Source organism: Atractosteus spatula, chromosome 14, assembly GCF_055471065.1.
Source record: "Atractosteus spatula isolate fAtrSpa1 chromosome 14, fAtrSpa1.hap1, whole genome shotgun sequence".
Taxonomy (NCBI): Eukaryota; Metazoa; Chordata; class Actinopteri; order Semionotiformes; family Lepisosteidae; genus Atractosteus; species Atractosteus spatula.
In genome coordinates this window covers 29976388-30001480 of record NC_142719.1, presented here as the reverse complement: position 1 = coordinate 30001480, position 25093 = coordinate 29976388, and the positions used below count along the sequence as shown (strand labels likewise).

Sequence of the window (25093 nt, the reverse complement as noted above, 5' to 3'; positions counted from 1 at the left end):
CGCTTGTCTCCTCTCTCTTATGGAATGAATAAATAGATGGCAAGACTTTTCTGATGCCATGCAAAATGTGAGTGGGGCATATTGTTTGAAGTCTGGCCTTTATCTCCTGATGGACAGGACTAGTACTGCTCCTCCTAATAATGAGAATATGAAGCCCTTGCTTCATACAGCTCTGCACTTTTCATTTGATTTGATCCTGAAGAGCTTCACACACACCAGGGGACCCACTTCATCCCCCCAGTGACGTGCAGCCCCACCTGGGTGATGGTAATCAGGTAAGGTTGTCACCTTCTAACCTGGTAATCAGGATAGAAGGTGACAACAGAGCTGCTGGGCTTTTGCAACCCATCCCAGGCAAGAGAGTTTACTGTGACCCCTCCACCATCACTGGCCAGGGATGCCCTCTGACTGGCCAGACCACACATAGAGCATCAGGGGGAGTGAGCTATCTGGATGGAGTCCCAGAAATTCTGTTAGAGAGAGAGCAGAGTGCACACCCATCAGGTTAGCCAGCATCTTCTCCGTTCCAGGATGTTACTCATTACTGGAAAGGTAAAATCACGTCATCTTCCAAGACCCGTCAGTGTTTGCTTGGTATCGCTCTCGTAATGGGTTCTAAATGACGTCACATCACACGTGTCTCTGACACCTGGCCGGGGACGCGGGATCAGGAGTGATCTGTGCCTTTTCACTGCTTCACGCTTGGCCTACGCACGATGAGTAAGCAGAGCAGTAGGCCTGTGACGTCAGCATTGGCTTTTAAAATCTTAATAATGGATTTGACTCTGCACATGCAGAAAATGGAGCTTCATTGTCACGCATACAAAGTACATCGTTTAATACTGTGTGATTGCCTCACACTACATAACCAAAATGTCCAATTGAAAAAGTTGCAGTCGGCTGTTTTTTCTTTTGCTTTTGTGGCTCAGATTTGTCTGCAAGTGCAGTGAAACCACAAGCCCCTTATGAGGTCTGTTTTCTGAATCTCTGAAGCAGGGGAGATCCTGTTTGTCATGAAACAAATCAAGAAATAAAAGAAATTGGTGTCCGAGGGCACAGGCCTACGAACAAAAATGGTAAAAAAAATGTTTTCCCTGAAAGCATTTTTGCATAAAAAACCTAGAAGGAGCCTTTAGAATGCAAAGTACTGTTTTTGTTATCTCCCTCCAGTGAACCTGCATAGATGATAAAGGGAAAAAGCTTCACAGTGTGTCTGTGTTTGTAATATAATTACATTTGAAGTAATGCATCGTTTCCTCTGGAGTTAACGGGAAATGAATCTGAAGTCACGATGTACTTGTGGGCTATTCATATGACTTCCCCTGTTCGCCATGAATTAAACATGAACTACCGCTTGCAAAGGGTTACCGATGAAGGCAGATTATGCTACCATTACATATAAACAGCTTTGCCCATTTAACACACCAGCCAGTTTCCTCTACCCAGCCCTAAGATCCCATCCAAGAAAAGCACAGTTTGTGAGGGGGGGGAAGGGCGTGACTAAAAAACTGCAACTTTCGGATCAAAGAGCCGGCGCACGTCTGGGAACACTGAAAATACCGTCAGGCAGCGCAAGGGCGCTCCATGCGAAGTGCTGAGCCCCGAGGCTGTGTGCGAGGCGGGATGTTCTGAAAACATGTCCGAATCTGAAGCGTACACCCTTCTGAGAAACGGTTTAGCTCAGCGACTCTGACGGGAGCGTAGCCGCCGAGATCTCCGCGCACGCAGGCGCGCACCGGCCGGTCCGGAGAGCCGACTTGTGCGGAGGCAGCACTATCCGCGCTAATGAAATCAGAGCAGGCGATAGATGGAGTCCAAGGGTCAGGGTGGCAGCGCAGGAAGTATGACATCATCATTTTTGTCTTCCCGTAAGATGAATGATTCTGACCCCTCTTGTATTACGGCTCTAATAGAACATTAGGAGATGATAAAATTGCAAATGAACAAGCACGGAGATAAATTTGTCATGTTTTTACTAGCCTGGCTTCCTTGTAAATGTGCCTCGCTTGTTGCCTTTTCATCCAGATGTGACCTAAACATTATATTTTCTCAGCATCTCCTTCCCTAATGAATATATATCATATTACCGGCTCTCATAATTCACGTAGTAATAGCCAAGCCTGAAAAGACTGGAGCGTGTTGTATAGTGGAGACTGCCAGACCTTCAGAGAAAATGCAGGAGTCTGAATGCTCTAGAGAGCTGGCACAATATACTAAGGCCTTACCCATCTAGTGCAGTCTGTCCTGAACAGTGTAGCCGTGCTTAGAAAATGATGAAGGTGTGGATTTGCCTTTGGTTGGCTTGACACATTCAGAAATGTATCACGGTGACTGTAAGCTGGGGGTGTTTGTCTGAACCCCGTGCCTCTGGTGTCATGTGAAACATCCATCAGTTGTCAGCATTATCGTCAGTATCCCCACCCCCTGACCCTCACCTTTGTTGATTCAGAAAATAATCACTGTGGCCCCTTGAAAGACCGTTTAATCCGTGTTTAAAACAAATGTGATTAGCCAGTATTTTGCCTCCCTGAGTGAATGCTAACGATAGGAAAAATAGTTTGTATTAATGAGAAATTGTTGGCAAAAAAAAAACTCAATTATTGCTGACAATAAGGCATCTGGCTCAAATTTGTATTGCAGGCGTGATTAACTATGGGGTTATGTTGTAATTTCTGGACAACTCCTTATTCTTATTTAATTAAAATTGTATTTCCTGTTGAACAGGCCTTGACATTACGTATTTATTAGGTTATGCGATTAGAAGGCAAGAATGTGTTGGTTGTTACTATGTAATTCTGATGTAATTGCATGCCTGCGTTGCAGCAGTGTGTCATTTCCTACCTGAATGACAAAAGCCACTGCCCAGAAAATGTGTGGCTTCCTCGGGGTTGAGTTTTGCTGGATTTCCTCTGCCAGAGATCTTTTACAGAGGCCCTCCCTGCGCGTGTCTGAATTCTGCTTCACAGTTAGAATCTGTCAGCCCCACAGTGAGAACAGGAGGAAACGGCTTAAACAGAGGTAAAGGCAGTTACTGCTAATATTGATATTATTAGTCAGGAGTGTCAGGGATCGCGAGGTGAGGTGTGTCAATGTAACCAGCCTCTGACAAATTTGAATCTGATTTATAACAGCAAGCAGGTTTTGTCAAATATAGGACAAGTCCTGCATAGAAAGAGGAGAGAAAGTCACGCTTGTTAGTTCTAGGGCTCAGACTGGGGGCTAATGTATCTGTGAAACACGGGCTCTTCCCGGTAATTTGTCTCCGATGGGGGGCCTTCCGGAGAAGACACACTCAGGAAATGTAGATCCCAGGAAGGCAGGGGAGCCACTCATCCATACAGAAAAACCACTTACTCTCTCCGAACCCCGCGCCTCACCACGAGCGCACACTTTAGGTTAAATGAAGTTGGTACTATTTCGAATGCTTGATTTCTCCACCTCGGAAAAAAAAAAAACGCAAGTAATGAGAGGTTAACATAGTGGCAGCATTCCCATTATTGAGTGAATTTAGCACCTTGGACAGCGCACTAAAATCTTTATTGGTTTTCTGACCTCCTCGTCATGTTCTGTCTGTGTGTTCAGTGGGTCTCAGGGCTGATTGAAAGGCAATATGTTCGCTGCTGAACGCACACGCATGCTTCAGGGCTTGTTCACAGCGAGGGTTACAACAAGGAGGTGAGAGCAATTTTCTGGTTGTCGCACTGCAAGCACATTTCCCAGACCCAGCACATTAACTTTTAAAAAGGGCTTTATAGGTTCAGGATGTCTGGTTACAAAAAAATAAAAAAAGAAAGGGAAAAGAGTGAATGAATATTCCTGTGTGCTCTATGTCTTCCGATTCTCGCTCTCCTTTACCAACCCCTCTTGCTTAAAAGGCACATGCAGATGTCCTTGTGCAAAAAAACGGCTGCCTCGTGGGGTGGAATGGCTGCTAATTCTGCTTAATTTCATGCACCGGTCCTGAAAAACCAGCAAGTGATTAATATGTGGGATTGCAGCCCTGGTAGGGCCTCTAAAAATAACTTTTTGAAATGCAGAATGGGGCGTTTTAGGTGGCGCGTGCAACAATTGATTTCTATTGCCGTTAAACATTACATGATTGCATGTGTGCATGCAGCACCTATCCGTACTGTATATAGCACTGATATATCTATATATACACATGCCTTTCCAGAACACTGAAAAGGAAAGTGCCGGGATAGTGCAGGGTGCTAGCTGAGGAGTCTCATGTATTATTTAAACTGCATGCTGTTCCAATCATCCTAGACCTGCCGTCACTTGGACTATCTCACTCCACGATCAAGCAGGGCTGCGCTGGCTTGCTCAATTCTTGAGAGAGACTGGGAGTACATTGTACGAGCTGCTGTACGGGCCTAATGGAGAAACAAATAACTGTAGTCAGGGGAATGATTAAAGAAAAAAGTACAGTGTGTGAATGTCTGGCTGTTGCCTTTTCAATGCCCTGAAGGCATCCGCTTTTATTGCTCCAGTACCATATTAAACAATAACAGATAAATGTTAATGCTGCAATCCTGGTGATAGATTGTAGATAAACCTTTGTTACTTTCAACAAGGTCCTATAGTAATTAGCCAAAAAAAATCTACTGTACCTATCTGTAGAGATATCTACAGGATAAATACACAATCGGTATTATTCTTGGGACAGCTCAGTGGTGTAGCATTTAGCATTGCTACCTCCCAGCTCTGTGTGGAGCCTGCATGTTCTCTTGTCTGTGTGGGTTCTCTCCTGGTGCTCTGTTTCCCTCTTCCCTTCGAAAGACACGCTGGATAGGTGAACTGGAGATTGTCGGGTTGTGTGTGCAGGTATAGTCCTGCCCTGCGACTTACGGTATTGGGGCAGGCGGTAGACTTTGCGATAATGGATAGGTGGATGTTTTCTCTGACATTGTCTTGTATTCAGACCCAGGGATCTGTAACATGCATTGGAAAACTAAAAACTAAAAGCTTGCCAGTCAAAAATATGTTTTTAAGAAGGTATTTCCGAAGAAGTTACGATGACAGCCAAATGAATGCAATTATATTCTTATTTTCCCACTTGGAACCAGGTGAAAATTGAAGATAACAGCTATGTTCCCTCTTGTACAACAATTAGCTTGTAGAGTATGGCAAAGTGTTAGTACTTTAGTGAAGTTACTTTTAATGTTTTTATTGCTCGAATAGTCCCCCTTTGATTTCCTCATAAATGAGAAAAAGAATGTGAAAGCAAAATTGTTCTTGTACTCATTTCACTTTGGGCATTTCAGTTTATTATAGTCTCTTCATATTGTCATTACTGTGCTGGCCTCTAAAAACAACATCTTGGATCTAATGGCTGTGCTTCTTGTCATTAGCCCAAAAATGTAATTGCATAAATTCATGTCACTACTTCTGAAAACACTACTTGTGGGGGATAATTCTGCAAACGGCGCAATGTATGATAATCTTTAACTTTCACTTTCAATGTAACGCAAAGGTTTTTGGCACATTGAAATCAGGATCGGTTCATTTGCTGCAGCAGAAAAAAATAGACTTCTTGTTAAAAAAAAATGAATTTGGACTCCTGTCTTCATCTGTGTCGCTCAAAGGAATTCAAAAGACACGCACGCCGTTTTGTTTTTTTGTTGCTTTGAAGTTTTATTGAAGTTGGAAAGGTCAGGGAGGAAACTTTCAAAGAAATTGAATTGATGTGCTTTTCTAAGAGCCCCCTCCGTTTCTGGGAGCTGAACCGATGAGATTAGAACGGGCTTCTGTCACAGAACGAACCTCCCTCATAGAGTTCTCTGTCTCTGCCTTCTGCCTCCAGGAAGTGATTCTGAAAAGAGCCGCAGATCTGGTTGAGGCGCTGTACGGCATGCCCCACAACAATCAGGTGAGCCCGCGACACTCCCCTGTCAGGGGGGGAAAAAGAGGAGAAGCCCAGCCACACCAGTTCTCAGCGGTGGATCATTATTGAGAGTGACTGCAAGTCTTTTCTGGGCCAATAATGGCCGAGAGATGCGGAACCTATGAATAATTTAAGCTTTAAAAGCAGATCGAGCTCAGCTCTGTCTGCTTCCATCTGCAGTGTTTTACCACAATTTCCTCCGCAGTGATATCTTTCTCCTTTTGTTTTAAGGAAGGGTGCACGTGTGAGTGGAAATAATATGTATGTACAAACAGAAATAACTGTCACTAGCATTATCTGTGAAGCACTCACAACACAGAAAACTCTTCTTTTCGTTTTCCTGCGCCAAAGTGTTCAGTGTTCTGTTGGGGGATCTGTGCTCCCAGTTTCCTGGTTGTTGCAGTGAAGGTAGTAGGTATAGGTCCTACAGCTGTCGGACATTGCCAGGGAAAACACTGGCAAAGGGGCAGCGAGCTGACCAGTGGGTACCAGAGAACAGCACTTGCTGACACTGAAACCGCCTTAAATCCGCCCACCTCACTCTTCCATCTCCAGAACATGGAGTCAGCAAGCAGTATTCTTAACATGAGCTACCCAACGTGTCAGTGTGAAAGTGGGAAGTCCGGGCGCTTTGTCACAGGGCTGTCTGGAACTCCTCAGAGCTGGTGTTCCTCACCCCTGGCCCCCAAGGGCCACAGGGCCCCCTGGTGTTCATTCCTCCCAGAACTTATTACCCCTGCGAATCTGGTGTTTCTGTCAGGCCTGCAGGCCCGTGGCCCTCCGGGGTCAGCAGCTGGCGCAAACTGTTCTGTACCGCCCTGTCTCGTTACAGGAGATCATCTTGAAGCGGGCAGCAGACATCGCAGAGGCCTTGTACAACGTTCCCCGGAACCACAACCAGCTGCCCGGCCTGGGCAACACGTCCGTCCACGCCGGCATGATGGGCGTCAACTCTTTCACCGGACAGCTCGCCGTCAACGTGTCCGAGTCCTCGCAGGCCGCCAACCAGGGTAAGCGTGACGCAGCCGTGGGGGACCACCCACGAGCAGCCAGAACTCTTGGACTGCCCAGGCCTCAGAGCCCCAGCGGGTTGCCGAATCTGCAGTGTGTCAGATTGCGCTGCCCTGGCACAGTCGATTTAAACCTTCTGTGACACCCCTGGAACAGGAAGCACACTGGGAACCCCGCCATATGCACCCCAGTCTCCCCAAGGTGGTAGGTGTCTCCCCACAAAATATGTGGGCCTCTCAGATTTCCTCCTAAACCGCCCCCCCCCACCTCCATAAAAAGAAGAACAAGCCAGACCAAGACCCCCCCCCCACACACCAGGAGAGCCGAATAAATAGGAGAAGGGTCACCTCCTGCCCCACCCCTGCAGAAACAAGCCGATACAACGAGGAGGAGAAAAACATTTAAAAACAGGGAGAGCATACAAGTGCCCCCAGGTGACCCCCCCCTCAAATATTTTGTCAAGCCCATCTATGCTGGCCACCCCCCCTAATCCAGGGGGTGACTGGTGTTTCTACAGCTGATTCACCGAATTCTTTGGGGTGATATTTTACCAGGCTCACACATCTGTAATCTGTACAATCCTTGTTAATGACTTGCAAGTCTGCCCACACCAGAAAATCAGCTCCTGAATTTTTTGGTGACCCCCTCCCCCCCCCAAAAAAAAACAAAGACAGAACTGCAACTGATTCTTTAACGGTCTTGACTCCAGCTTATAAAACATCAAGGACAAACACATTTTGACAGTTTCACTTTATGATTCTTGGGAACGCATGAAGACTTATATTTTTTACATATAATAATACAGAGAAAAAAAGATCTATTTGTCTGTTTTATTTTTTGCTCTCCGAGATCTTCTGCTCAATATGTTTGGTAAGACCCTGCTCCCTTTCTGCGGCTCCAGCTATTAAAAGCAATAATAACAACTGCTTCACTTTTATAGCATTTCCCTCCTCCTTGTTTTTTAAATCCAGATGAACCTCAGTAGCAATAATGGAGCTCTGGACAAACCCAGGCAACTGACGAATCCAAAAGAATCACAATGGTGTTTATTTAAATGTGTTTGCAGTATTGGTTAAACTGAGCCCTTCCACACCGCTTCCAAGATCACATCACAGAGCTAAAAAGCAAGGCAGTTCATGAATTGTTTAAGAACTGATTGGGGATTCTGGCATGAGGAGTGAACTCAAGAGACGTAAGAGAGGAAGGGAGGATTTCAACAGGATCTTGTCTCTCGATGCCTGTCAGCCTATACCGGGCTTGCCTGTTTTACTACAGTATCTGTCCCACTTCTAGAATGAATGATTTATATTAAGTCAGCTGTAGTGATAGTAAAAAAAACTGAAAGCTGAGTGAAGCAGAAATAACTGGAGTGTCTGTAGCCACCAGGAGGACCTCCTGAAGCACAGCATTCTGGGAGACTCAACAGCCGTCAACGTTTGATACTCATATATACATCCCAGTGTTCCAGGTCTTTCTTCTTCCCTGCCATATGTCAGAAACATGAAGATCTTCACTACTTAACACAGGGGTGCTGTCCCCTTTAAATTGTGAGAAAGCAGTCTGGAAGAGCAATGGTGTTTAAAGCATTTGAATAATTGTTTTACTACTTTTCTGATTTCTCATCTCAAAACAGCATATGGCGAATTGGCACAGTGCTAATTCCCACTGTTTGACAGCTCAAGAGCTTTGTAGCACACACAGTGGTCCTTTCATCTTGCAAGGCTGCAACGTGTGGGCTTTCTTCATTATTATTTTTGCCTCTTCCTCCCCCCGCCTCATTTTGCGAAGCCGGGCAGCGAGACAGTGCAGTCTCTCACCTGGTGCTTTTAAGACGGCGTTCAATTAATCCTTCACATCCCCAGCTCAGAGAGAGCGACCCGAGATGAGCCCGTTACCAAGCCGTCCACCTTAATACAGAATGAGCACTTCGGATTGTCTCCTGGCAGCTCCAGGAGCTCAGCTGGGTGGGGGGTCCGACTGAAAAATTGTCTATTATGTATTCCAACGCCTGCGCAAACACCTGGCTCCTACTTTCTGTACTCTGGATGTGCATTGATATTAGAAGTTATGGAAAACCGCTCCATGGGTCTGCTGGTAATATCCGCGCCTTTGCCTGTAATAAGTGAGTGTGTTCTTGGCCTGATTCCTTTCATTCACTATGTGTTCTTGATTCTTTATTGCTTCATCTTCGACTTTCAGGTCTGCTAAACCTCCTGCAGGGCCAGACACAGATGATTGAAAAGCTCAGCCAGGGAGTAGAGTTCTGTGTTTCCACTTCCAGCTAGGTGCAGTGATAATGAGCGCTTATTCAGCCTGGACTTGTTCTTTAAGTTAAACTGAGTAGCAAAAATAAAATACAATCAAATGTATCAATTGGGATTAGTGGCCAGTTGTGATTAAATGTCCTTCTGTGACACACAAGGGTAGTAGTCATCTAATTAGATCAACTATTGTAAAAGACATTGTCACTGCATGTTCAAGGTCACATTATTTTTTTGGGACCGAGTGCTACAATTTTAGCTGTCTAAAACTACCACGAAACTGAAAATGAATAATTTAACAGGGCTGACGAGAAACCAGAGCTGCATAATTGTACCCTCTCCTGAGTTACACAATAGAAATGTTTGTTTATGGAGAACTTAGAGACGGAGTGTGGTTCTTGTCTTCTGTTGAAACACAAATGACAGTGTATTGATGCCAGGCTGTTGTCTTAATCTGAATTCCCCGCCAGCCCTGACCTTTCCTAGTTTACCCGTTTGACAGGAGCACATTAAAATCACAGTGACAGTGATAAACCTGGGTAGAGTTTCTGTAAATTCGGCCAGCAGAGCGTTCCCTGACTCAGATCATTATTCACCCATCAACTGTGCCGATCCTAATCCGAACCACTGTGTGCGTATTTCCATTGTGTGAGAGATACTCTTAAATCAACTACATTTCCCACAGCTTTCTGGGGGAAAGAACTACATTTCCCAGAAAGATGTGGATTATATCTGACCCACAAAGCTTTTCAGTAAATGTAGTTCAGTCAAGAGAGTCCACCTTGCCTCTCACACATTGGCTCAGACTTCATGCACTAGGATTTACACACCGAAGGTGCACTCTGCGACTTTCAGTATGTGTTCTTCAGATGCTCGTTGCAGCTGCATTACGGGCTCATGCTCTGATGGGTGGCGAAAGAGAGAAAAACACAAATACGACTGGTTTCGAGCAGTGCCCTGAACCTATCTATCCCCTCCCTGTCCTCCGCAGGCTTCAGCCGGAACACGAGCAGTGTGTCGCCCCACGGTTATGTGCCCAGTACCACGCCCCAGCAGACCAACTACAGCTCCGTCACCACCAGCATGAACGGCTACGCCAACACCGGCATGTCCAACCTCGGCGGCTCCCCCAGCTTCCTCAACGGCTCCGCCGCCAACTCGCCCTACGCCAGTGAGTCACGGGGCATTCTGGGAGCGCGCGGGCACACGGTCCTGTTCCACTTACATTGTACATAGATAGTTGTTCTAATTAGTTAATTAATTGTCATATGTCTAGTCAGGCTTGGAGGCGATTTATAAAGAACTGATATACAGAGGTGATGACAGACCTTAAGGAAAATCATGTATGCGTCTAATGAAGAAAGTAATCAGGTTAATTGTTTAATTTAATTGTTTAATTGACCACTTAGGTTGGAGCAAAAAGAAGCAGACCCCTTCCCACAAGGGGCTGTAACAGGAGGTGGATAACCTGCAGGCTTTCTATTCCAAGACCGAAGTTCATGGCATTTGGTGTTAAAATTCAAAGGGCCCCAGTCTTTGGCAGTTTTTTGTTTTTGGGGAGACTCAGCTGTGCACAGTGATCGGTGCTGAATGCTGGTCTGTTTCCTGAGGGGTTAGTTCTTGTGAGAGCTTGCATTTCTCGTGGACGCTTAAGGGAGAGTCTTTGGGGTTGTTAGGCTGCCGATGTCTTGAGTTCAGTCTGTGCAACCGATCTGCAGAGGCTGTTTTGAAAACAGCAAGAATCATACCTATGGTTAGATAAAGATTTAATAATAGTAATTATAATAATTAATAATTGCTTACACTCATATAGCACTTTTCTGGACACTGCACTCAAAGCGCTTTACAGGTAATGGGGACTCCCCTCCACCACCACCAATGTGCAGCCCCACCTGGAACACTCACCACACATCAGCTATCAGTGGGGAGGAGAGCAGAGTAATGAAGCCAATTTATAGAGGGGGATTATTAGGAGGCCATGATTGGTAAGGGCCAATGGGAAATTTGGCCAGGACCCTGGGGTTACACCCCTACTCTTTTAGAGAAACGCCCTGGGATTTTTAATGACCACAGAGAGTCAGGACCTCGGTTTTACGTCTCATCCGAAGGATGGCGCCTGTTTACAGTATAGTGTCCCTGTCACCATACTGGGGCATTAGGACCCACATGGACTGCAGGGTGAGCGCCCCCTGCTGGCCCCACTAACACCTCTTCCAGCAGCAACCTTAGTTTTTCCCAGGAGGTCTCCCATCCAGGTACTGACTCACACCTGCTGAGCTTCATTGGGGTTGCCAGCAGTGATATGGCTGCTGGCCATATTTTCCTCAGTGGTTTCCTTGAACAAATCTAATGAGAGATGTTTAGTGCGTCACTATGCTTAGTTGATTCCTTGATTCTTCCAGATTATTATTAGAGACGGAGCGTGACACTCAGGGATTTAGATGTTATAAGACTTTAGTGTTAATTCCCTTTCGGCTTCCCCTTGACTTGAAACTGGAACCTGTCTTTAAAAACCCTCCACAGTTCTGTCATCTCTTTCATGTGCCATTCATTTCTAATCGTTTTTTTTTTTGTTCATTTATAATTATTTTCCTGATACCATTACACAACACACACACAAAAAAGATGTCGCGAATCTCTCATGGCACTGGTGTGTTTGTTTAGTTTAATTACAATCAGAAGATGAGGAGTGTGATTGTGTTGTCTTCTGTTAGAGGAAATCCTGGCAGCAGTCTTCAGACAGACACCCGGAGTCTCAAGTAAACAATTTACACTTCAGAGCGAGAAGACAGATTGTGCACGCCGCCGACTAAACAGGGAAGCTGGTGTGGTGTGTGGAGAAAACAAACCGCGGTACTGAGTCAAGACAGAGGAGCCTGAAAAAAACTGAAAGCGTTGTACTAATGCCCAACAGTAATTCCTGACCACTCACATCACACGGCGCTTCAATCCCAGCCTCTAAATTAAAGACTCTTAATTAAATCAATAAACTAATTGCAGGAGTAGCAATTCAATTTCAGCACTTTGATTCCACAATGTTAACAAGTATTTTAAGAGGCTCGCTGACTCCATGCAGACACTTTCAATCAATCCGGGGGCAGGCTTTGTAGTTCCAATTTTCATTAATTGATTAGTTAGGCCTTCATAAATGGATTATGACATTATTACGCGGCTCACGCTTGGGGAGTGCAATAAAATCTAAATGTGAAATAATAACAACAATAAAGAATGAACAAGATATCAGAGGGCAGCTGATATACTGCCATAGCCATAGTAAAAATCATTCAAGGAGAAAATGCTCTTAGGGTATTAAGGGACAAAGCAGAATCGAGGGAATGCTGAATGGGGAATACGTACAGAGAAGAGCTTTGTGTTGCATTGCACTATTATCAGGATAGAATAATGCAGACACCTCTGTCTGGTGCTGCAGTATGTTTAGGCTGGTTTCCGGGTGGTTCGATGCAAGACGCGGGGTTTCGGAAGAGCAGACAGGAATGGAGTAGGGATGAAGACCCGAGAACACAAACACGAGCCACACCCTTCGCTTTCAGTGTAACGTTCCTCTTCCCCAAGTGAAAAAAGGCTTTGGTTTTGTCAGAGCAACAGACAGGGCTCATTTGGACCTCTCCTAGTTAAAGAGAATGCTTGTGTAAAAATTCCGCCCTGTTGTCAGTTTGTCGGATGGGGTCACTAGCAACAGCAAGAGGACGCTGGCCTTTTTTCTGCTCGGTTGGCATCATACTTTTAATTTTATCCTCCATCGCCCTGTTGTCTCCCATTTTAACAATTAAATTTTAAACATCTGTACCCAATTCTTTTTCTGTGTCTTTCTGTGCCTGAAGGACCAATGTTATCCACACGATATAGCGTTTTATAGACTACCTGAGCCATCAAAGTCATATAGCACTTCCTGCTAAATTGTTAGTCCTTTAAAAAACAAAGGAAGGTGTTTCACCCGTTTTGGCTACTGATTTTGACCTTATGTTTTATATGTTTCAACACCCCACGCCACACACACACACACACACACACACACACACACACACACACACACACACACACACCACAGCGCCCCCAGCTGGTGGCTGTTCACTCAAGTAAAAGGACGGCCCCCGTCTTCTCTGTCCCCGCAGTTGTGCCCTCCAGCCCCACGATGGCGTCCTCCACCAGCCTGCCTTCCAACTGCAGCAGCTCCTCGGGGATCTTCTCCTTCTCCCCCGCCAACATGGTGTCGGCCGTCAAGCAGAAGAGCGCCTTCGCCCCCGTGGTGCGACCCCAGACCTCGCCCCCGCCGACGTGCACCAGCGCCAACGGGAACAGCCTGCAAGGTGAGCGCAGCCCCATGGGAAGACCCCTCTTACAACACACAGCCTCCCTGCGAATCTTAATGCACAACTGGAACTCAGGAATCGGCCCCTTTTGTCTGAAGGTTGTGCTTTTTGGGACTCGCATTGTGAGAAGTAGGCTTGATAACTTCACATATAAATGGCTTGATTTAGTCAAGGAGACAAGCAGAACAAGTGCCTTATGCCTATTACAGTGTTGACCTTTGATTTGGGCCCTTTCTGGACTCAAGTTGTTTGTATAAGTGTATAAGTCCGCCTGAAGGGTGAGAATCCACAATGCTTTGGTCAGCTTCCCATGACGGAGCATGATTATTAACCTAGTGCTGCAAAACGTACCAACACAATGAAAGCTCTCACTGTGAGACTAAAGTAAACGAAAGCCCAAATGCATTCAGCTCAGTATCTGAAAGTGTAGCAAGAATAGCTCTTCTTGCCCCAGCCGGGATATGATCCCGAATGGTTGTGGGCTCCGAGCATGTCCAGCACTGGTCCCTAGACAGTGAAGCACTCTGCCATGCTGAAGGACAGTATCCTCTGCTGCAGCAGAGTTCTACACTGTCTATGTACCAGAGGGCAATGACGGGACTTCTGGAACTGGCTCGGGGCCCTTTTATACAAGCAGATGATCAGAGCTTGTTCCTGGTAAACACAGGAGAAATGGAACATATGAGGCAAGACTAACTCTTGCTTGTGTTTGATTGCTCTAACCTTCCTGTGCTCAGATCCTAACCCCCTTTTTTTCCCCATCCATAAATAACACCATGTTTTTTCTCTCTTTCTCTCTCCTCTCCTGCCCTCTCCTCCCGTCCCCCGTCCGTCAGATCAATCTTTTGTGGACTCTAGCAAGTACTCCACTGCCGGCTCTCTGCAGGGCCTGGCCTTCTCCTGAAGTACGTTACTAATTTTCATCCATTCCTCTTCCTGCCATTTCCCATTCCGGAAAAACGGTTCATCCTGGGATCTGCTGCCTTGGCCTTGGAGAGCCATATCATGTCTGATTTTATGCCCAGCTGAGTTTTGAGTGACTTAATTTGACAACTTGTTTCAGTGAGGCACTTCACCTGCTTCCTAGCTGTGTATATTTAACTGTTTTCAAAATTTTCAGGCTATAGTGCTCCAACACTAAGGCGGCAGACCTCCGGTGGGGCAGGGGAGGGGGGAGGAAGGCTTTGGAGCATTCCAGGCCTCTGAAAGGGATAGCTTGTGTCTCAGTTTGCATCTTGTGCCTGCTGTGCTTTCCAGTGCCTTAATTGTTTTGTCATGTCATTTCCTTTTGTCTTTTTTTCAATTAATGACGAGTCTATATAACCAAAAGAAAAGGGATAATGTCTTGCTTTCTAGTGCAACAAACAAATCCATCAGAATCAGAAGAAGCAATATTAGAGATATTGTGTTGCAATGAGAGGTGCATCCTCTTAGAGCCACCATCTTGGCTCAAAACCCAGGCCCTGTGGTGTGACTTTGAGCCAAGATGGCTGTATGGTAAGTGGAAATTGCTGCAGAACACGACACAGCTGGCCTGACTGCGTCTATAGCACTTGAAGGGAGGGTACTTGAGGCAAATGATTTAGGTTGAAGGGGTTCAGCTGACAGAAAAGGTTGGGAACCTCCGGCCTAAAGCAAAAGAACAGTAATGTGATGCATGGAAAAGTGGAAGAGGTCCACTCAATCCTTCACAGAAGTGGACCAATGATAGAGCTAGGATCTCGTAGGGCCTCTGAAAGGTAACTAGAGAAGGCAGCCAATAAAAGCTCCATCAGATAATTACATGACTGATTATATAAAAGCTGTTTGATAGCTTGTAATTAATTGATCCAAGAATCTCCTCAACTCAGAAGGCACTCCAGACTTAGGACTCAGGTATTTTCCGTCAAAAGCGTTTACTGTCACACCACCATATTGCTTAAAAAAGTTTTTTTTTTTAATCTCTTGTAGCAGATTCTCTCGTTGAGTAGCTTGGTTGTGTAAGATCCAGTACATAAACCCGTATTTTCTCCTCATAAACAGGAAGGGAGTTTTGAGTTTAGGTTATATCAAGTTTGTATGTATTTTACCCTTCCTACCCGAGTTCGGTCCTTAACCTCGGCTGTCCCACTTTCCCATTTAGATCTTAAAGATATTTTTGAAACCACCGGCGGATACTCAGTGGCCCAAGGTCAAGCTGTGAGTCTGCTGACAATCAAACACAGCAATCAGAGAGTTTTAAGTTCCCTGGTTTAGATTAACAGACTTAACCATTCTCTTTAGGCAGCGTTAGTTGTGTCTCACCCCAGACTTTACCATTCTACCTCCCTGGGAGCAGATGCTCTCTTTCTGCTTTAGTTCTCTTTTAAAGTGTGAGAAATAAGCTTATAGCAGGTGCTGCAGATCTCTTTAACTGTGTGGGTTGCGCACTGAGGCTTTCCTTTGTTTCTGGAGTGTTTATGCATAGCCCTCAGTGATCTGAGCTGAGCTTGTCTCTCCAGATTCTTCTGCTGTGTCAGAGGTTTTTGGCTCTCTACTGGTGGAGCTCTTTTTCTCAATGTAAATGAGAAAGTTACAAGAGAGATGAGGCCATTTGACCTGGATAACTCGTTTGGTTGCTAGTAGCACATTGCTTGGGGGCTGTCATCCAGCCATTTCCTAAAGGAAGCCAGGATTGTTGTTTCAACAACATGTCTGGTTTCTTTGCTTCTGAATCTCATAACCCTTTGTATAAATATACACCTCCTTTCATTTTCTTAAATTAACTTCTCTCATGTTTCCACTCCAATTCATATTTCACTATGGACCTAGAGTCCATTAAATTGACTCTACCTTTGAGAACTCTGAAAGGCTTTTAGCCTTTGTTGTACAAGTCTGAATTGAGCCAGTTCTCCATTTTTTCAAATTAAAATGCTCTTTGTAAGAAAAGTGAATGTGATCTACAAAATGTTTCCCAAAGGGGCAAAGTGAGCCATTATGATAAACCTAGTCAAGATCTTTATCACTAACTGTCCATCCATCTAATAACGCACTAAATTAAAGACTAACATCATAGCTAAGTTACATGTACAGGATGTCACAATGAATATTGACTGCATTATGGACTATTGCCCATTGACTTGAAATCAATGCATGATAATTTACTGACTGTTCTCATTAACAAGTAAATCTAGAAATATAGAAATCAAACAATTACAGACCACATTCTTCACTTAACAGTAAGTACAGAAGAATATAGAATGTTGTACACCAATAAAGTAACTGAATTTTGATTACATTAGTGCAATAAGTTATAGACCAGCATCATTATTTAATAATGACTACAACATTTACCAAAGTATAATGGATAATGATAGATATAATAGCTTTTATCACACACACAGTTGAAATATGTTGAGGTACATGTATGCAACTATAATCAAATTGGTAATAATTTCAGCATGGGTTTAGGAAAAAAGCAAACCTCTGACTTTTAGACATTCGAAGTCTTAGAAGGCAATTTTTGTTGATGCTCATAGAACTGGGTTATAAATATGTTTTGAGTGCTTGAGATTTTGGAGATGGTGGATGTAATATGATTCTTTTGAGTTACTCAAGGGGCACAAGAATGAATATCACACAAATGACATACAATGTCTGCTTTAGAAGAGAATACCATAAATTGTATTGAAAACAAAATGTTTTTTTAAGGATCTGCTGACTTCGTATAATGCAGTTGTCTTGGATCAACAACCTCTGTTCATTACAACTTCATCAAAATTATTTTCAGTTTTTTAAAACCAAAACAGGTGTGTAGATGCAAATAAAATATTTGGCATATATACAGTATAAGGCTCCTGATGACCACAAACACCCTTCCCTAAAATAGAACTTTAAAGGTAAGAAAACGTAGCCTTATTTTATCATGTTTTTGCAGACACACAGACTCAGAGCACAAGGTTAACCTGAAGATTCTCATGTAGGTCTTTTAATTCCAACACGACCAAGACATTCCAAAAATAGCCAGGGATTTAGAGGGAGGAGGGAAAGGAAATCAATAGGAAACCAATAAGTTTTATGAAAAAGTCCCCACAGTGATAGCCTGTGCCCTGTGAAGGACTGTGATTAACTACACAGCACTTGGGAAAGATCACAGGCCTTTAAGATGAAAGGTCAGTGGGGTGGGATTCTGTTTTATTTTGAGTTTTGTTTTTTGTCCTGCATTATGTTTGTTTTTTGGTGGGGTGGAAGGGAGCATCCACTTGCAGTTTACAGTAAACTATTGGCCATAGAACTGAAAACCTGGCCTTCCAGCTGCATAAACCCAAAGCACAGGTGACCAAGCTTGCTGGCTACTTTTTTGTTTACCACAATACTACAAAAGAAAAGTAGGAAAAAACATGGAAGAGGGAATCCATATTTAACTAGGAAATAAAAAATAAAGACAAAGAACTTGACAAATAGGCAGGAAGGATACCATGGTCAACCATAAGGAGCAGGCCTGTCAAACTCTCTTCCTGGAGTGCCTAGTGGTTTTTCTTCCAACCTCAGTAATCAGTTACAAACCTAATTATTTCCTTCATCGGATATATGCAGATATAGACAAATAAACAAGACAAAAATACCAAGAGCGTGCTTTGGCTTCCATGCTTCAACTGTGCTGATGCCTTAGCATAGACTCTGAGGTATCTTGGACAGATTTGCTGGAAAGCTAGAGAGGAATTGCAGCTCGTATTGTGGCTGCGTTGCAAATCCAGGGGAATAAGTTGTGCTTTACAATGTGACATCCTGCGAGAAATAGCCGATTTCCAGAAACAGGAAGGATAGCCAGGTGCCATGTGTTATCAGCTGCGCAATTAGAGTAAATGAATCGATGTTATGCGTTCCTGATGTAGAGACCACTTTCCATATGTGGTGCAGGAAAAGGCACTCAGGAATCAGTGCCTTCATCCAAGATGTACCGAACAGCTTTACACCTCTTGATTTTTCTTAAACTGAACGACAGACAGCTGTGATTTGTTTTGTATTAATTATGGCTCGGGAAATTTCTGCCTTTAAAGTTATGTTCTTACCAGTCTATGCAATGAGCTAAGGCACAACTCGATCAGTTGTCTACAGTATGTGGGAGTTTGAAAAAAAAGACAGCTGTAATCTCGTACGCCAACCACTATACCCTTGATTTGAAACAGGGCCATACCTCTGAAGTATAGAATCTAATGTTGAAACAGATCAAAGCTGTAATGTGAACGTTGTCTGTGCTGCCCCTCGTCTGATGAGTGTAATTTCTGCACTGCGATTTCATGAAAAATAGTCACTTTGTTTCTCATTTTGTCAGTATAATCCTGTTTTTATAGCATGTTTTTTGAATGCTACAGACAGAACACGTATCGCTGTAATTAACCTTTTTGTACTCAAATGTTATGTTTAATGCTTTGCAGTGAGACCTGTGTTCTAAGTAACATTGATTATGAAAACAGTAAAATTATACCAAAGGTCAAATACTGAAATTGTGTGTGAGCATTGTAAATGCAATGGCTTCATTTGTATGCTTTTATAGATCTGATAACAGACGAGGTGCTCAGTTTCATCTTGTCCTGCCCTGCGAATGCATAACATCTGACTACTTGACACACATTAGAATTCCTGGAATGCACATTTTTGATTGGTCAGACAAGCATTAATTTGGCCAGGTGTCGTAGCACTCAAACACTCAAAAGAAACATGACAGTCAGGACAGAAGCTGGTTTTTCAAAGCACTTTGTGAAAAACAATGTTTGATTAACTTAGTTTCATTTTGCCGTGCATGTATTTTAACCAATTCTGAAAATCTTTTACCATGTACTATTTTATAGCACAGTTTATCTGCAGCCAAATCTAAGCAGCTAAATGCATGAGGACACATACAGTGTAATGACACATATCACTAGAATTGCAATGGGTGGTTCACCTCTACTCTCACATGGCTTCTGCAATAGCGTGCTGTGAAAATGAATGTTCCTCCAGTGCAGTGTTATGTAATCCCAGCTGCAGAAAACTACTTTAATTGCATCATGATGTAGTAGGTTCACTTCGTCTGCACGACGGCGAAGCGCTGAATTTGCTACTATCAATCACAGAGCTTTAGCAACCTCTTAATGCTCTATGAGGAAAAAGTAAATTCCTTTAATCTGTGCATTGCTTTTAGATTATTGCTTTTGAAGGTGTTATATAAAATTGTTAGATTACATTTTGTAAGAACAATGTTTATGGTGTGCTTTCATTATTGTAGAGTTCATTTAATCATATAATGGAGAACATGTAAATCTCTGTAGTCTTTTCCCTGTACTGTGGTCTGTGATTCCTGTACAAAAAGTTGCCAGAGAGATACAGTAGATGCTGTAGGTGTGGGCTTATATTTTGATATCATCATCATTTTAGATTAATAACTTGTAGATGCAGAACGACAAAACCCACAGAGTGATTTCTATATATTGGATACTCTGAGATTATTAGAAGAATTCAGATGCCCCTTTTTTTTCAAGAAGTAGAACTGCAGTGTGAAAGAGGCCAATCGTAACGCCTGCAGAAAAACAGCCTGCGTTTTATTTTGTGTTTGTCAGCAATTGCAAACTTCCGTAAAGTCAAACTTGCAATAATAAGCATTTTTTTTTGCTTTAAAAAATATATGAAAAAAAAAAGAATTCAACTGGCAGCCCTAATTCATCAGCCAGGCGATAGCAGGATCAAGACATTTTTTTTATTTCACAAATTCTTTCTTTTTACCACATGGTAAAAAAACACCTGAAAAGAGCAGAGCCAGATAATTCCCAGTGCATACATTCTAAAAATGCTCATGTTAATTCTAGTAGAATCACAGAAAGGAGTGGTTTAGAGTCATTTTATGTCCTAATATCAACATTTTATATTTCATGAGACAGTGTTTTCAGCAGTTTATAGTGATTAGTATTGCAAAAGATATAAATTAAATTACTTCTATGAAATAATCCTGTGTTCCTGTTGCACTTGTGTTATTATTGTAGGCTTGCTTGGCACATGGCCTTATCCAAGGCCACATGCAGAGCAAGCTAAGGTACAGTTGTAAAAGCGTGCAAAGAAAAGTGTTTCATCACACTGCAAACATTAGTGGTAAATCTGGGCCCTCTGTCACTTGTCCTGAAGCTAAATCACAGTACTGCACAGGAAATGAACTGTTTAGTGTATGAGCAGCTCACAAAACACCAGGGTATAAGTCTGTCCATATTTTCCATCCAGATAAGGTGTGGTTTCACTGTAAAGTGAATGTCTGTTTTTACTGGCTTCACTGTACATTCGGAGTATTTGTCATAAATACCTCCGTTTATCACTGTATTAAACATCCGGGTCACAGTGTCAAAGATATGCTTTTGAGGTTGTAAAGGATTCAAATAATTAACAGAAGCAGCATGCCTTTGTCTAAAACCGGGATAGAAATTACACTTCTGTTCTGATAGAATTTAAAATATGCTTTCTTGCAGCCTTTAGATAAATGTCCAGATTTTCAGTCCTCTGTAACTATTCAAAAGCTGCTCTGGAAGCAAATGTAAAAAGGATAATGAGGTATATGTTCTGTGTGTGTGCGTCAGAAACAATCTTGTACAGTATATGTGTGTATTTCTTCTGGTTGGGAGTTGAGAGTTGGACTTACTCCTTAAAACTGTTTCAGATAATAGAACAGCAATAACTGTTAAGGCAAATAAAAAGATTAATTTATGTTCTTCTTCTTTTTCTTTTTTCCCCCCTGTATGAATCAGCTATTCCCGGGATGATAGTTCCTCCTATGTAGAAGATTTGTGTACAAAGAAGAGCAGGAATTTGAAGAGACGAATTGGTGTAACTCTGGAATCGGGCTCACTGGCGAGAAGTGGAACTTTTAACTCAGGCCTTTTCAAAAGGAATCACATTTAAAAAAAGGAAAACGAACAATTGCAGCAAGTTTTTTTTTTTAAAAAAAAACAACAAATCTCTAGACCTTGTAGAAACCCGTGAGAAAGGGGAGACAAGGATAGAGCTGACATTTTAAGCCCCATATGTACATGTGGGACTAATATTTATTCTTTATGAGGAAAAGATCTGCTTTTCCATTTTTTTTTCTTGTATGGTTTTTAATTTCAGCAATCATATGCCTTTTTTATAAACTGTAACATACACCCGGGACACTATATGACAGTTGTGTGTTTATTTATGTTTATAAAAGCAGTGCATGTGGAAAAAGGGGGAAAAGATGGTTTTAGTGATAGTGAAGGGGAAGATAGTGGACATTTTCAGTAGAGACTAGGGCCTGTAATGGAATTGTAACCTTTTAAAAAAGTAAGGGTCACCTGTCACAAGCCTCTTAGCCACCTAAACCAGAAAGCAGGTACAGCATTTAGTATGTTAAATAAATGCTATAAAAATTGCTTCAATATCCAGGTAAGACAAAGACTCTTTTCTTCTAGAAAATTAGATCTCTAAGATTCTTGGTGCACACAGTGATGTAGTAACCGCAAGTGCTAGACCCGTCTTCCCCCTAACAGATTGTTCCTCAGATGTATTGCTGTTATTCCCTCCATCAGAAAGCCGGTATTTCTGGCATGAAAGTCGCGGCACAAGGCACTAACCCGGGCTGCGGACTGGACAATTTCGAGGCTCGGTTAATCTCAACAGAACGATTATTAAATATGATTTTCACAGCCTGCAGACAGACAGGGTGTTACATTCTCGTTCGTTTTTTTTAAGATAGCGTGCTAGGTTGCGTTCATGTTCGTCAGCCTGCGGGAACAGCACATTCATACAGTGTGGGAATGACACATGGAGTGCGCCTTTGTCAGCGGTGAAGCCGAGGCCGGCACCGCAAGGCACTCTCCGCCTCCTGCGGCCTCAGGGTTAGTGTGAGCGCCCCTGCGGCCTCTCCGCTCCTGGAGTCCCGCCGCTTCGCCCGCTGCCCTGCCCTCGATTCGGTTTTAAACCCGGACTCCTAGCACTTCCGGTCGATCTACTGTGCGTGACAAGAACGGCCGCCCCCAGAAAAAAAACAACAAACGTACTCGATAAAACAAATAATTATAACAGGTGAAATTATAAACTCGAATTGGAATGAAAAGACCTTGATGTACAATATTTTTGCTGCTACCCAGTGCAGGAATATCAATGAAAAAAATGTTATCAGGGGATTTGTTGCCATTTAACTTCCATGATATATAATTTAGAGCTTTTATATTTTTAGTCGTTTGCAGATGACTTTTGTTAAATGTGATGCTGTTTTTTTATATAAGATCGTGACCGTGTGAGTTGGCCTTTACTTTTCTGCAGCTTATTATGTCTATAATAAGACAACCCAGCGAGGGAAATGAAGAAAAAAAAGCCTTTTGTGGGATTTTTTCAGCCATCTTCGAGTGAAAATGAAAGGTTTCTTGGTGTTTGTGAAGGAGCAGAGGCTTCTGACATGACGAATGACTGAATTTTTAACCAGCACTGTATTCAACGGCTCTTAAAACATGTCAGAGACCCAGCAAATATCACAATTGTTTCTATGTAGTTGTTGTTTTTAATTTTGTATGTAGTTACGAATATAGTATTTGGTGACTTTATTTTTTTTTGCCAAAGTCATTGTTGAAATCTATTTATACATTTTTAATGTCTTAAGGCAGCTTTTTCAGTATTGTGTCACAAATGTTTTCATTTTTACTGCGTGTTAAAGATCTCGCCGCCCTTAGCTTGCGAATACAGCGCAATGAAAGAAATTAAAACCTAATTAAAACTAAAACGTGATTTTGGATATAAAAGGGGGGAATTTTGTAAAATATCCATATAAATAATGTATTTATCTCTGGAATTTGTACATTGTTCTTCTCCCCTAGCTTATTTTTAAGTGTGTATGTTTTTGCTACGTGATAAAAGTGCCGACTCGTTTAGTTTTGTCATCCTCGATTGTTCTCGCTGTTTAAATGTGACTTTGATGTTATTTTCACTTGTACTTTTTGTTTTTTTTGTATTGTTTGAAAAGCCATGCTTCCATTTTTTTATTTCCATCCAAAACAAAAGCCATTGTCTATTTTTGTATTATTTGTAAGTTAACAAAAATGTTATGTTTTTGTTCCTTTTGATTTTTTTTAAAATTGTATGGCAAAAAAGTAGCATCTTATTCGGATAGTATTTAGTTATGTAGATTTTTAAAATATATAAATATATAAATATATATCTTTTTTGTTTTGCTTTTGAGGCTTTACAGAAACTGATACTGTTTTAACCTAATAATATGCATGGGATCTCTTCCTGTTGGAGTGATGGTTGCATTTTGTGCATTGAAAATAGGGAGACCATTTCAGAGGAAAAAATATGAAAATACTTTCTTTCTTTTAACTGTTTTCCCTTTATTCTTTTCATTATTTATGCCTGCCTGTCTGTCTCTTCTGTTTTCTTGTATTATTTTTTTCTCTTTCACCGACTTGTGAACCAGCAGAATTGGATGCCTTAACAATGCAAAATCATGTCCATTAGCTCACCTGTACATTTTAAAAATGCACCCCAACTGTCATCACAAAATGTTTAAACAAAATGAAATGCAAGGAGTTTTTCGTAAAGAAAAAGCACAAAATTTTTGTTACCTTGAGAGATGTTTACGTGTGTTTTGAGTCGTGCTTTGAGCTCGCCAGCGTGTGTCCAGCTCAACAAGATGTAGGAGACTGGCATTTCTTTTCAACTGGGAGTTTTTGGGGAGGGGGGGGGTGGAGAATGATTTCACAGATAGGAGGTTGATTCATATTTACTGTGTGTTGTGGCGTGGGGATTGGGGTCATTACGTTTAAGTGAAACCTGTCCTTTTTTACTTTTTCTTTTTGTTATTGTCAGGTTAACAAAGACAAAACTAAAAGCCATATTTCTTGTCAGAAAAAGATGTATGCCCCAGCACTGGCCAATATAAACAGTCCCCTAAAGCAAAACGAAGGACTATTTGTGTGATTTCTGACTTTCTACATGATCACGTGGAGTGTTTGCTGCACAGGAGTTTGGGGGAAAATAATGGAATCTGTGTAATTACTCAAGTAACTACTTTTCCTTGGACTGCGATTACCCTGTAGTTATCAGCCACATTCCCTAAACTCAATTTTATTTTAATCCCTTGCATTGAGAGGCTTTGTCATTCTTTTTGATTGTGGCTGTTGGCTGATTCCGCTGATTCTCGCGGTTTTCGTTTGACCGAAGGCTTCTTTCTAAAAACTCTGACTTCTCCTTTTCCTATATGGGAGGTGGCCCAAACCAGATTCCATAAGGAATGCATGTACTGCCTTTTAAAGACTGGTATTAACCTGGTCTGCCAAAGGACAATATGGCTTTTTTCTTTCCTCACGTGAGATGTTTTAAGAGCATCAGTTGCCATTACAGGAGGGGACCACTGTAAGGCCCCTCAGTTGCACACTCGTGTTTGTATTGCTTTGATTTTTTTTTCTAAAAAAAAAAAAAGATTCAGGTTTTACCTTGTAATGGCTTAGTTGACAGAGAAGTATCGTCCTCACCGTGCAGATTGGCAGAAGATTAAAAGATAGGTTCTGTAAAAAAACAAAACTACAAAAAAAGCTGGTTGCTCTTTTTTTTTTCTTTTTCTTTCCAAATCTGTCTTTGACTAGACACACACTGAACAGTTGTATTAATAG

At 42.5% G+C, this 25093-nt stretch overlaps 1 protein-coding gene across 3 annotated transcripts in view; it reads left to right on the top strand.

The window, feature by feature from the left end:
• ebf1a (EBF transcription factor 1a) overlaps nt 1-21373 on the top strand; it is a 190487-nt gene extending 169114 nt beyond the window's left edge. For 2 of the 3 annotated variants that reach the window (XM_088933265.1, XM_088933264.1), the window contains exons 12-16: nt 5804-5869; nt 6717-6894; nt 10148-10327; nt 13290-13484; nt 21215-21304. In XM_088933265.1, coding sequence (XP_088789391.1) covers nt 5804-5869; nt 6717-6894; nt 10148-10327; nt 13290-13484; nt 21215-21246 — 651 coding nt within the window. In that variant the 3' untranslated portion in view covers nt 21247-21304. Of the gene's footprint in view, nt 1-5803; nt 5870-6716; nt 6895-10147; nt 10328-13289; nt 13485-14323; nt 14393-21214 lie in introns of all 3 variants that reach the window. The other variant, XM_088933266.1, reaches the window with a different exon arrangement.
• The last annotated feature ends 3720 nt before the right edge of the window (nt 21374-25093 follow it).